Source organism: Erpetoichthys calabaricus, chromosome 2, assembly GCF_900747795.2.
Source record: "Erpetoichthys calabaricus chromosome 2, fErpCal1.3, whole genome shotgun sequence".
Taxonomy (NCBI): Eukaryota; Metazoa; Chordata; class Cladistia; order Polypteriformes; family Polypteridae; genus Erpetoichthys; species Erpetoichthys calabaricus.
In genome coordinates, this window is record NC_041395.2 from 80,559,324 (window position 1) to 80,572,134 (window position 12,811).

General features: G+C 36.5%; 1 protein-coding gene across 1 annotated transcript in view; it reads left to right on the forward strand.

Moving 5' to 3' along the window:
• Window positions 1-5,344: 5,344 nt before the first annotated feature.
• The window catches only part of hormad1 (HORMA domain containing 1), a 93,634-nt gene continuing 86,167 nt past the window's right edge, over window positions 5,345-12,811 (forward strand). Inside the window, exons 1-2 of the mRNA XM_028793155.2 lie at window positions 5,345-5,377; window positions 8,062-8,206. Coding sequence (XP_028648988.1) covers window positions 5,345-5,377; window positions 8,062-8,206 — 178 coding nt within the window. The remainder of the gene's footprint in view (window positions 5,378-8,061; window positions 8,207-12,811) is intronic.

Genomic DNA, 12,811 nt, shown 5'->3' on the forward strand with positions numbered 1-12,811 from the left:
CATCCTCTAACACAGGGCTGGGCAAAGTCATTCCTGGAGGGAAGCAGTGGCTGCAGGTTTTTGTTCCAACTCAATGGCCTAATAAGGAACACTTACTGCTCAAGTAACACTTCTGTTTCATTTTAGTTGTCTCCACTTATTGCTTATTTTAGTCTTAAACAGCTGTATTCTCGGTTAATAATTGCTCCTTATTAGCAATAAGACGCAAATGACAAAGGAAAGCAGCAGTTCTCCATTTAGCTTGTTACCATTTATACCTGTGTGTATTTATCGTGCGCTATTTGGTTTAATTAAGTACTTGGAAGGAAAGTGAAAAGAAAAAAGTGAAGGATTGAGAATTACTGCTCCATTTTTGACTTCAAATCATTTTTATGATATCCTAACAAAGAAAAAAAAATCTAGGTTATGAGAATGACCTGACATGGTAGAGTTAAAGCACTAGTAAGCCATTTAAATTTAATTATTGCAAAGGATTCTTTTCTAATTAAGCAACTGGGTTGGATCAAAAACCTGCAGCCACTGCGACCCTCCAGGACTGACTTTGCCCACCCCTGCTCTAACATGTGAAAACATATTTCTTGTTGTACTAACTTATTGTGTTGTTACACAGGAAATAGGAGAATCTTGTACAAAAGTACTTCAAACTACTTGCATGATCTCTAAAATTCCAGAAAGCCATATAAAAAAAATGTCTAGAAGACGAATTATGTCAAATTGGGACGTGAGCTTAATTCTTGGTCCCTTACCTTAACCCATCTATCAATATTACTTCTACATAAGTGGGATGCTACAGGAAAACTAAGGCAAGGACATGTAAATTCCACAAAATCAAGGTTTCTAAAATTGTAAGGCACTTTACACTTTAAAGTTACATAAAGGCCAATGTAACCAGTGTGATTTCACCAGTAAAAAAAGAATAATTTGTTTTGATTTCTTGAACACTACTGCATTTGTGGCTCTAGGTCATATGCTATATTTGCCAACTAGCTGTGCTTCCTGTCTAACAAGGGTTGAAATCCAAGTAATCAACATATATCTTGGTGTACTCCTTTGTAAATGTTTGCACTGAACCATCTATTGTATTTTGTAATCCATGTAATAATAACGTACATTGCATTTTTCATTTGAACAGATGGTGCAACATAAACATATATTGGCACTGGGGCACCTTTATACTAATAGCAAAATTTCTGCATAATGCCTCACTGTGACTATGCCAGCCAAGCCAGAACGTTTCTTTCTTTTTCTTTTTTTTTACATTATTGTAATTCTGGTGTGTGTTCAGACCAACCTTATTTATTTATCTACCTATGTATGTATTTATTTATTTAAAGAGCTTCTGTAAAGCCAATTTTGCCCCTGGCCACAAAGTTCTATTTCGTGCTGCTTTTACAGATCCCATACCAAACTGAACGTAGGAGAGATATTAAAACCGGACGGACACACAGATGCACAGCCACACACACAAAGTCATTTGGTCTTTTACTGAGGTGGATGAACATTCGGGGCCGCATATATTTCCCCATTAATTTTCAAGTTGTACTATTCCTTGTCACATATTATATACAATAAAAACAATGCAATGTGACTTGATAATGTTAATATTGTAATGACTCGGGGTTGTGAGAGACAGAGAAATGAATTAGAACTCTTTGAACCTGGGGTCAGTGGCAGCACCATTTGCCACACTTTAAACCTGTATAACGAGCTGAGCCAAGATCCCAGCCGATGCTCGCCGCAGCTCCTCACTAACATGCCGATGGTCTTTAGCAGCAGATGAAGAGTCTTCTGCAGGTGTGCTCCACGTTCTTGTGAGCTGTTTTACTGTGCACCCTGTTTGTTCGGATAGCCCCGCTCCTTCAGAGAGTGTTCTGGCACCTAGAAACCTTGATCCTCTCTGGTCTGGGCCATGGACGTTACAATACTACGTTCTGGCGTTTTCAGCTTGCCATTTACTTTTACCATTTGAATGATCTACCTAATAACAGCAACACATTTAACCTGTAGTGGAAGTGGAACCAAAATATAATTCAGGTGAATCAAGCGTAAAGAAAGAAATCAACTACTACATCATGTTGTACAGCCACCACAGTCATTCTCTGTCGCTCACGATTTAAGACGTGTCAATACAATAATAATTTGGGGTACACAATGTTGATATATCAGTGTGAACGGAATTCCCTGAATGTGAAGCTGCGAGGGCCACGGAAGAAATCACGAAATGGAACTATACTATAGTACTGTACTGCACTACACGGCTGCTGTACAGACGCAAATGCGCAAGCGCATTCTTAACAATATACGCTTGCTAATTGACATAACGACGTAAGGTCACGAGCGCGCTTTTCCCGGAATCCTATTGGTTAGCTATCATGGCGGGAATAGTGGGTGAATGCACCAAATAGTAGGCGACAAATTGGCGCTAGGAAGAGAGACGCTGTCGAGTAAGTGAAGTAGTGGTTTAAATTACGTTTAGAATTATTTTGACAAATTAAACATTATGTATTTTTGAACGCTTGTTTTACGCATGCTTAATAAACACAGTTATCGAATGATTCAGCATCACAGTACTCGATGCTTTTATTTAAACTAACTTGTTTGAATAGCATGGTATTTGATACTGGACACAGCGAAGGTTTTGAATACGTATTGAATGGCATTGTAACTAACGCACTTTTTTCTTTTCGATTTTTTCTTCTCGATATACATTGTAGGTGACATTCGTACTTTTTGGAATAACGAGAAGATCGATGTACATTCATAACACTCGTATTTTCAGTTTTTCATTTTGATAAAATGGCCACAGTAATAGTTGGACTACTTGTACTAATAATAATACTTAAATTGGAGTGGTCTAAAAACCTTTCAAAATAAATCTAAATGATCAACACGACAACATAACGGTACAATTCCAGGTTTTGAATTAGTTCTAAAGACTGGTTTAATTCTAAGTATAAAAATAAATCTTCCAAATGTGGCTTATGTTAAAACTTGTCAAATATTTGCCTGTTTTGTCACTACTATCTTTAATGCTGGTTAATATCAGTTTTGTCACAAGATTTGTGATGGGTATTTTAAGCATACTTTATAATGCTACATCCATATATTAAGTCAGATTTTTTTTCTGTCAGGCTTGGTTTTTGTGTTACACTACCTTCATATTTTAAAATATATGCACACACACATATACAGTATATATTCAAAAAATATTAATTAATCACTACTACATTATTTTTTTAAAATTCAGTTATGGAAATGCTTGGCATTAAATAGAACATGGATGAGTTCATTGACTTCTTAAAATCAGCTTGAAAGCTGTCCTTGTCTGTGAGTTCCTTTTTGTACCTATAGTGCATTACTGACGTGAAAGAATCTTATAAAAATATGAAGTTACTGTTAGAAGTAAGTCACTATCAGAAACATAAGTGGGATATCTTTGAAGATAAAAATATGACTGCACTTTGCTTGGCTTCCAGCTGTTGTGGTTATTGTGGACAATATGAACTAGAAAGAGAAATTGTTCCAGACCTTCCATTGGAGATCATTTACTAGTTTTTTATGAGGGCTAGATCTCTTTTCAAAGTACCATTAGGCAAGGCTGGGAATCTGGTATTTTTTTCACAGCAGGTAATTTTCCTGGTCTAATGTGTTCAGCCATTTTCTATATTAGTATTTCTAGTAGGACACAATCCAATGTCATAACATTTTATCTAACTCAGGGTCAGGAAGCCAAATTAAAGGCAGGAAACACCTGTGGAATTGCAGGGCACACTCATCATGCTCACAGTCACTAGTACAGTGCCGATTTAGAATTGCCAATTAACCTAAAATACATTTATTGGGAAGTGGGAGGAAAAACCAGAGTACCAAAATGTGCAGACTGCACAACCTTGACAAGTTGGTTATGGCCGGAGGCAGAATACAGATAAGAGGAGAATGCTTAAAATTGGATGAGATCAACAATGCAGTTCCTGAAAAGTTTATCCTTTGAAGATTACTCTTTATAATTTGTTTTAATGACTGTGATTCTAATATAGAGAGCAAAATTTAAAAATTGCAGCTGACAGCAAAATAGAAAGGATTGTAAATAGTTAGAGATGCCTAAAAAAATTCTAAAACATCTGGACAGTCCCTAAAGGTGAGGCGATAGATAGAAAAAGCAGTTTAATGTAGAAAAGTGTAAAGTGTTATGTACAGGCAAAAGAAAAATAAATTACAAACACAAGATGGGTGACTCTCGCCTGTAGGAAGCAACCATCAAAAATAACTTAGGGTTTATGTTGACTCAACAAATAAGTAACTCAGTATAGTAGTAAAATTATTTTATTTTGTAAAAAATGTTGAATACAGTTTTTTTTTTTTTGCTGTCATTCTATAATGTGTTTTTGTGACTACATCTGGAATAATTGTATACAGTTCTAGTCACCACATGGCAAAGGAAACAATTCAACTCTTAAAGATGTGCAAAGGAGGGCAACTAAGTAAAAGTGTAAAAGACTAGACTAAAGAGCTTGACTAGCTGTGAAAGGCTAAACCAATAAAATAGAAGGGTACAGGAAGATTTCAGAATTCTTAGAGGAATCAAAGAAAGTGAACCGGAATTCAGAAAGCACTTCTTTAAAAATAGTCATTGGAGTTTGGAACAAACAATGGAGGCATGTGTAGTTGATGTGGAAACTTTGACAGATTTTAAAAAGAATCAGTCTTAGATATTTAGACAACTTAGATAACAACACTGGCCTGGTGGACTAAAAGGTCTGTTGTTATTTTCCTATATTTCTTTGCATTTTATGTGGGCTAGGATTTAAATGTTGATCTCTGGAGCTTTACCCGCTGTACCACAGTGCCATCCTTAAAGGGTTGTATTAATCATTAAAAATCATTCATTATGTAAAACAGGTAATGCTGTTGTGAATCTATACGTTTTTGCAGCATGTCTGGCAAAGAAGCGTGGTTTTCAGTCCAGAGTCATAAGTTAACTGATCTTGTGTTACACTGTATAATGCACAATGACATTGTTAAATTCCCAAAATTTGAATGCAGAATACCTTTTCAGCAATTATGCTGTAAGCTGCCTATTTAAGAAATTAAGCAAAGAAAGTTATGCAGATCTGTTCCAAATGGCATATAAATGAAAGGGTAGAATGACATGAAAACTATTTTTATTTTCTTGGAGCTAATACCAGCATATTAAATATATTAAAGTTAAGTTAGCCAATACCAAAATATTAGTAAAGTTGTTCATTGTTGAATAACTTTCATTTCCTATTTTAGCGCAGCAATGTGACAATTAAAATTAAATTGTTACATTTTACAGATTTTGTGAAGAAGTGACATTCTAAAAATGGCAACAATGCAACTGCAAAGAAATCCAGTGGTAAGTCTTTATACAACCCCACAATACCAGGCACTGTTACAATGTGATCCTCTTTTCTTACTGCTTACATGATAGTCAAAATTTCTATCTATCTGTATACTCTGATATATTACATTTTTGGATACATGTCCATTGTTTATAATATTACCTTGTTTCATTAGGTAGGCAGTTTAGAGACATAGTTGTATAGCACTGCTGCTTCATAGCTATAAGGGACTGGGTTTAAATTTTGGATCTGTGAATGTCAATTTTATCAGGTTCCTAATGTGGCAGAAAGGTGCCAAGGACACAATGGATGCAAGGAATAATCACACCAGGAGACAGGCCCAGTGAATTTTTTGTTGCAAAAGAAAAACTCTCATTGATAACTGGAGAGCTCCTATAAGTACCAGTGTGGAAAATTGTTAATCAGGGGGCGTTTTGCCCAACAGATTTAGAAAATGCCACTTAAGTAAGAGAGAGAGATAGAAAGGAACATGAGCAGGTAATTAAGAGAATTCTTCAGTTTCTTCAGTTTAAGTACAGAGCTCCCATATGATATAGGTTAAGACTCAGACATGTTTTTTTTTAATCAATTTTTTTTAAACAAAATGTGTCCGTAAGAAACCTAAAGGCAAGTCCATTAAGAAGGGAATGGTGTAACTCAATAACACCCCTCCCCCCCAAAATATATGAGCCTAAGGACAAAATCAAAACAAATCAAAAAATAGTAGATACCTAATTGAAAATTGACCACACTGCCCGAGCAGGCTAGAAGAATAAGAAGAATAATATCAATGGGATCCAGACAACTAGGTTCTAACCGACTGAACCAAGGCAGACTAGTTCTCAATATACTGTATTTAATTGAAGTAAAATTTATTTGGCAGAAGATCAGGTCAAAAGTTAAATTAATAAATGAGAAACACTAATAATTAAAAGTGACAAGCTCTAAGGCTTTCCACTGAGGAACAAGGAATAATATCTAGTGGTGGTGATGATGCAAAAGTGAAGTATGTGCACCTGTCCGTGACCCAAGTTTGAGGCCCTGATGTTTCACTCAGACACATTTATTGAAGAACAGGTTGTGTCAAAGGTAGCAAGGGTTAATGGCTCTTTGCTTGTACTTTGGGGCTTAGGAATTTAAGCATACTTGTTGATCTATGGCTCAAAGTTCTGATGGGAAGTCCTAGAACATTCAGAGAGTAAGTTTAAGCTTACATAGTACAATGAAATTATTACTTCCATGTCTCTTCAGAACAGTGACAATAATACAGTGCCAAAAAAGACAAGGACACACACACAAATATACATAGCATGCAACATATATACAGAACATATTTAAGTATTGGCTGTTATGACATCCCTACTGTCTTGTGTGATGATGACTTCAAATGTGAATAGTAATGAGAGATGTTGCTTCAAACAATATACAGTAACAATGCCCATGCAAAACCAAGTGTTCAAAGTTCCAGATGTAAAAATTTCACGATATAATAATGATTACAAAAAATCAAATCTAATAATAAAACATTTTCTTTTTATTCATTTGATAATTTGCCTTTATCATTATCGTCCGTCTCCTTTGCTAATCAGATCATCACTTCTGATAAAGCTTTTTTTAGACACTGTTTTTTCTTTCTTAGGGTGAAGTGAAGTAGTACGTTTTTAATCCATGTGGAGATTTTTACTTCCCTTACATGTTTGTATCGATTCCTCACATCACTGTTATAGTTAGCTAACACAGAGTAAAGGTGTGAGTACAATTGTCTCCTATGATGGACTGGCTCCTTGGTTCCTTCCCAGCCTCATGTGTCATGCAAATTTAAAGGGGAACTAGGGGGTTCCCCCCTGCTTGCTTTGCTCGCCAACCATCTTGGCCTGTGCTATGCACCAGCCACTTCACATTTCTGCCTCTCACACTGATGTGGTTGCTCCTCCGAAACCCCCTCTTAAACGTTGATACAATGGGAAACAAATAGTTTTTTTTTACCTCCTTTTTGCTCGAACAACTTGCTGTTGCTACTGCTGCTGCCGCGACATCTCGCACTGCGCTTTAAACATTTAAAAGCCTGTACAGCAGCTATCTTTGTCATCTACTCTTTGTCTTTTATTTCCAGCCCCGAACGTGGTTAAATCTTTTGGCACAAAGTCTTATCTCACGGGAAGCGAGTTCTTGATATTTTTTAGTTTATAATTTAAAAACGGAATAAGAATCTGAAAATCTAACAACATCACATTGAAGTTCGATAAATTCTGAAAAGAATGATACCAAACATGTATATGTAGGTTTTAAAATAAGCCAGATTTAAAGTGTGACAAAAAACGTGACATAAAATGTCACATAAAATCGTTGCACTTTTAGGCTTAGGATTTTATATATATTGAATAGAAGTAGATAAGCACAACTCTTAAATTGAATAAGTAAATTATGAAATGGATGGATGGATGAATTTAGCTTGTCTAGGTAATAAAAATAATAACAATAACGAGTAATAATAACTTTATGTTGTATTAGTATTGAGTTTCGCTCAGTTTATTTTGTTTACATCCGTTTGAATATATACAATCTTGAGTCTAATTTTAGCTTCCTATCATTTTTAAAGTCAGTTTTATCAAAACCTTAAAGTGCAGATGATGAAACATATTTACTGTACATAAAATGCTTTATTGGTTTAATGTTTTAAGTTAAATGTTTTCTTTAGAATACAGTGGTTTTCCCACCAGTGGTTGAAACGCAGCAGCAGTCTCTAATGCTTGTGAAAAGACTTCTGGCAGTAGCTATTTCATCTATCACATACCTAAGAGGACTGTTTCCAGAACGAGCCTATGGGACTAAATATGTGGAAGGTAATACAATTAGTATTGTGCTCTCATACCATGGTTTATGTTTGATTTTTCATTTCAAGAAATTCTTTCTGTATTAATTATAACTTTGTTCTTTGCATATGTTTATTGACAGCTAAGTGAAAATAACATCTGTTTGCATTGAAAATTAGACCATTTAGGATAATTCCTGACCTCTTCTTCTAAACATATTCTAAGGTATTTAGTGATGGGCCGCTCGATACTCAGGTTTCGACACTGTCGAGCTTTCGAAACACTGGAGATCGAAGCACCGCTTCGAGGCTTGCTTCAGATGCACCTGTCACATGATTTTAAGTCACGCTAACGTAATGACGTCATTGATATCTGAGCAGTCAGCTGTCGATTTGGTCTCTCACTAGTCTGCTGAAGTGCTTTGGCTCAAAGCGTAAAAGCAGTTGTTCCTGCTACAGCGCTAAGGTGCGCTAACCCGAGTTCAAATCTTAATTGGGGCTCGCATATGTTGAAATAAGGATTTTGTATAAAACAGTTAAGTAGTACTTGTCTGAAAGTTAACAAATATATTTTGGAGACATTATGAACGATTTACATGGGGCACCTTTTTCCTTGGTGTGGAATCGTGTCCACCTAGAATCTGTAACAAATTAATGAGCATATTTTGCGTAAGGTAGCACGTATTATAACATCCAGAATCTATTCTACCCCATGTCGATCATATCAGAGAGGCTAAGAAACGCTTCACTAAAGCCGACGTGGTCATTACACCAGTATATGCGCAAGACACTCGTCATTAAACATTTTTACTATTCAGTGATTCCCAGATCTGTAGCTGATTTGTATTATTGATTTCCAAAAAGCAATGTGAGTAAAAAAAGCGTGTGCTGCATAACTAATCACAACTGTCTTTAAAACAGAATCAGCACCATCAACAATGTCTTCTGCAATTTTAGGAAAGCCTCAGGATTTCTGCGTTAATGAGACAAAAAAGTTGTAAAGAAACTTTGCGAATTCATCCAGAGGTGAACATAAAGATCACTCAAGTACTGACAAGAAGGAGCAGCTGGATAAGCACATCTGGAGCCAAACTTTTGAAAAAGCACCTGACTTTGTCAGCAACATCCTTTCCTTCTGAATGCAATTTATCAAAGGCTGTGTGGGGGGGTAAATAAGTAATCTTCCAAACTGCAAAAAAGCAGAGTAAATCATTGATGTAAATAGAATTATTGAAAGACTAAGCTTTTGTCGTTTCTGTATTCTTAAACCATCTTCCAGTTACACAATCCCCCGCAGTCTCTGTCACATTTAACGTTCCCTGCTCCTTACCTGTCTTGTTACCCAAAGCATCAACACTCGGTTTCCTTCAAGGCTTTACCGTCCTTCCTTTCATAGACATAAAATAAGACACACATTTCCTCTACATACGTGTCCAATAATAATAGTAAACTGGCAAGAACGAGAAAAAGCACAAGATGGGAATATTCATGACAAGAGCCTCGGCATCAGGGTGAGAATGTGCCTTGTCACCCATTACGTGAGCTCATCTGCCACCCCTCAGTTGCACTGGCACACGTTACACTCGGGGGCAAATGCAATGGAGAATACCGACAATGTACACCTTCAGAAGTGGAATAAATCGACTGTATAAGTAGAACATTTCAGATAAACTATGAATTTTGTTAATCATAAACAATGCAACATAACTATTATATGTGTTGTTACTTTTTATTTATTCTTACCAAACGTTACTTATCTACATGGGAAATGAACATGGGTAATATGTTTATAATCATTCTCACTAAAATACACTGTCAAAATATATTAATGAGCAAACTGAGACACTTTGGCCTTTAGGAAATATCAAAAAGCGTTTGCGCTGTCATTTAGGACAGAATGCATTGTTAACTTGACGCAGTCTCTACTCACGCGATGTCACGAAAAAAAAAAGAAACAGCACAGTCCATGCAAACTCATATCCTCCTTGATTTTTGACCTTATGATTAATTGTCACTATCAAATCAATAAAGTCATTTTAAGAAGATGACAAGTCTGCTATAGTCAGTTCAATTAATGCTCCTTTTAAAAAGTTTGCTTATACAGAATATAAAACAGAATCTCAATGATACGAGACTCGTGAGTAGTAACGAATAATATGTGACACTGAGAAATTATAATTCCTAATAACGAGAACAAGTAAAAACTATCGACTTCCTAAAATGGACACTGTAAACGTAGGCATTTCAATAAATAATTTAGGAGACTTGTGTGTGCATTTCAATACTAATTTAAGAACTACGTAGGCTACCTGTTGTACTATAAACGGTACCTGAAGCAGCACTTAACAGTAAATAGTCTAACAGGACAATGACTGACTGAAACGAAGATGCTGCGCCGCTACAATAAAGGTTCACACTGTCATTCTGCATGTTTAGAAGGTGCTGATTGGCTGAAACTGTTTATAGTGAATTGTCTCAAATTGGTAGTGCCGTATAGCGATCAGAAACGAAAAGACACATTTAGGCATGCTACACAGTAGTTTGTTTTTCTACAATACAAATTCAGTACAATACCAGGGTCTCCAAACACACAAATATGAAGCTTATTACGTTTTACAGTGAAACTCTTTACATACACAATATAACTACGGCTGCCCAACCTTCCTTTGATAGCTCAATTCGCTCGCTATCCGTCCAAGCTGAAAATATTGTTAAATGGAGGAATTGAAAAAAAACCTTTCACAAGTGGAGGATCAACGACGCGAACCCCTGGTGTTTTTATTGAGAGACAGTTGCGATATCATTGAGCTACCTAATCTGGATAATTAACGAGCTTCGCACAACTGAACTACTACTACTGTTCTTACTGTGGCGGATGTGGAAATATGTTGTTTGACATACACGTTAAATTGGTTTAATTGACACAAGAGTATCATTGTTGTATTCTCCTAACGAAGACAAAAAATTATATTTATAGATGTATACTATATGACGTACAGTTTTGAACAAAATTAAGCGTTCCATAAAAAGGTTGCACGATTTACCTAATCTATAATAATAAAAGGCAAAGCTCTCACTGACTGACTGACTGACTCACTGACTCACTCATCACTAATTCTCCAACTTCCCGTGTAGGTGGAAGGCTGAAATTTGGCAGGCTCATTCCTTACAGCTTACTTACAAAAGTTAGGCAGGTTTCATTTCGAAATTCAAAGCGTAATGGTCATAACTGCAACATATTTTTTGTCCATACACTGTAATGGAGGAGGCGGAGTCACGTATCGCGTCATCACGCCTCCTACGTAATCACGTGAACTAAAAACAAGGAAGACATTTACAGCACGAGTCACACGCGGGAACGAAGGTAAATGACGTTAATTTTTGACTGTCTTTTAATATTGTGTAAGCATACATATTAACACATGTGCAATTAAACGTGTGCATTTACGGGGTGATTTCTCAGGCTTAAAAGCTCACCTTTTATCAAACGCGGGAAGAAAGGTAACTGACGTTGTTCACTGTCTTTTAATACTGTGTAACCATACATATTAACACATGTCCAATTAAACGTGTGCATTTACGGGGTGATTTCTCAGGCTTAAAAGCTCGCCTTTTACTAAAAAGGTAAATGCAAAACTATTTTCAATCAGTTTATTGAAACGCTCCCGTTAAGGATTGCAATAACATATTCGCGAGATAAAAGAATGAAGTAGGGGGAAATGGAGGAACAGCCGCAAACAGCGAAGAGCAAAAAATTAATTAAACAATTGAGAACGGAGCGAGTTAAGCATACAAGCATGTTCATAAGGGAAACAAAGCACGGTGTAAAACGTAAGTTTCAATTAAGTTTATAGAAACGCTCCCGCTGCGGATTGCAATAACATATTCGCGAGATAAAAGTTTAATGAGAAGACACGAGGTATAAACGAACCACACGCCGTGGCGCAACATTAGGGGCAACAGTTTCAACCATTCTATGATCTGCTTCTCGCAACTGAAAGACGGCACATGGCGGATGTTAGCCGACTTGCTGACCGCAACGTTAGGGGCTTCAACTATGGCGCTGACGCCACATCTCAGTGCCAACACTTTGCAGACTGTACTTAAAAGACACGCCCTCCTCACTGGACAGTTAAAAACACCAATCAAACTAACGATGACATCAAGTATTACCCAATCAAAAGTAGGAAAGGAGGCATCTTCATAAAATGCGTGTGGGATGATTTGCATGAGACGCTGCTTTAAAAAAAAATGATAAAAAAAATACGGGATAAATCCCGTCCAGTATTGATTCAAAACGGGACGCGCAATTTCATTCTCAAACGCGGCACGATTCCGTATTTTAAAGGACGGGTGGCAACCCTACAGTGCCAGGTAACCACCCATACAATCACATTGTGATTCAGACTAGGAATGCAATGAATGTAATTACCCTGATCTACATACAAGGCGAAAGTCTTGCAACATTCAAAGATGATGGTTTGGGATAAGTACACCATACAACATAAAAGAGCTTATGAAGCCTTGAACCGAAAAAAGCAAGATCTCAGAGATCGTAAAAAAAAAAATAGGAGGTAATGTCGTTTTACTCGCTGTAGATTTTACTCAAACATTACCAGTTATTCCACGAGGGAGA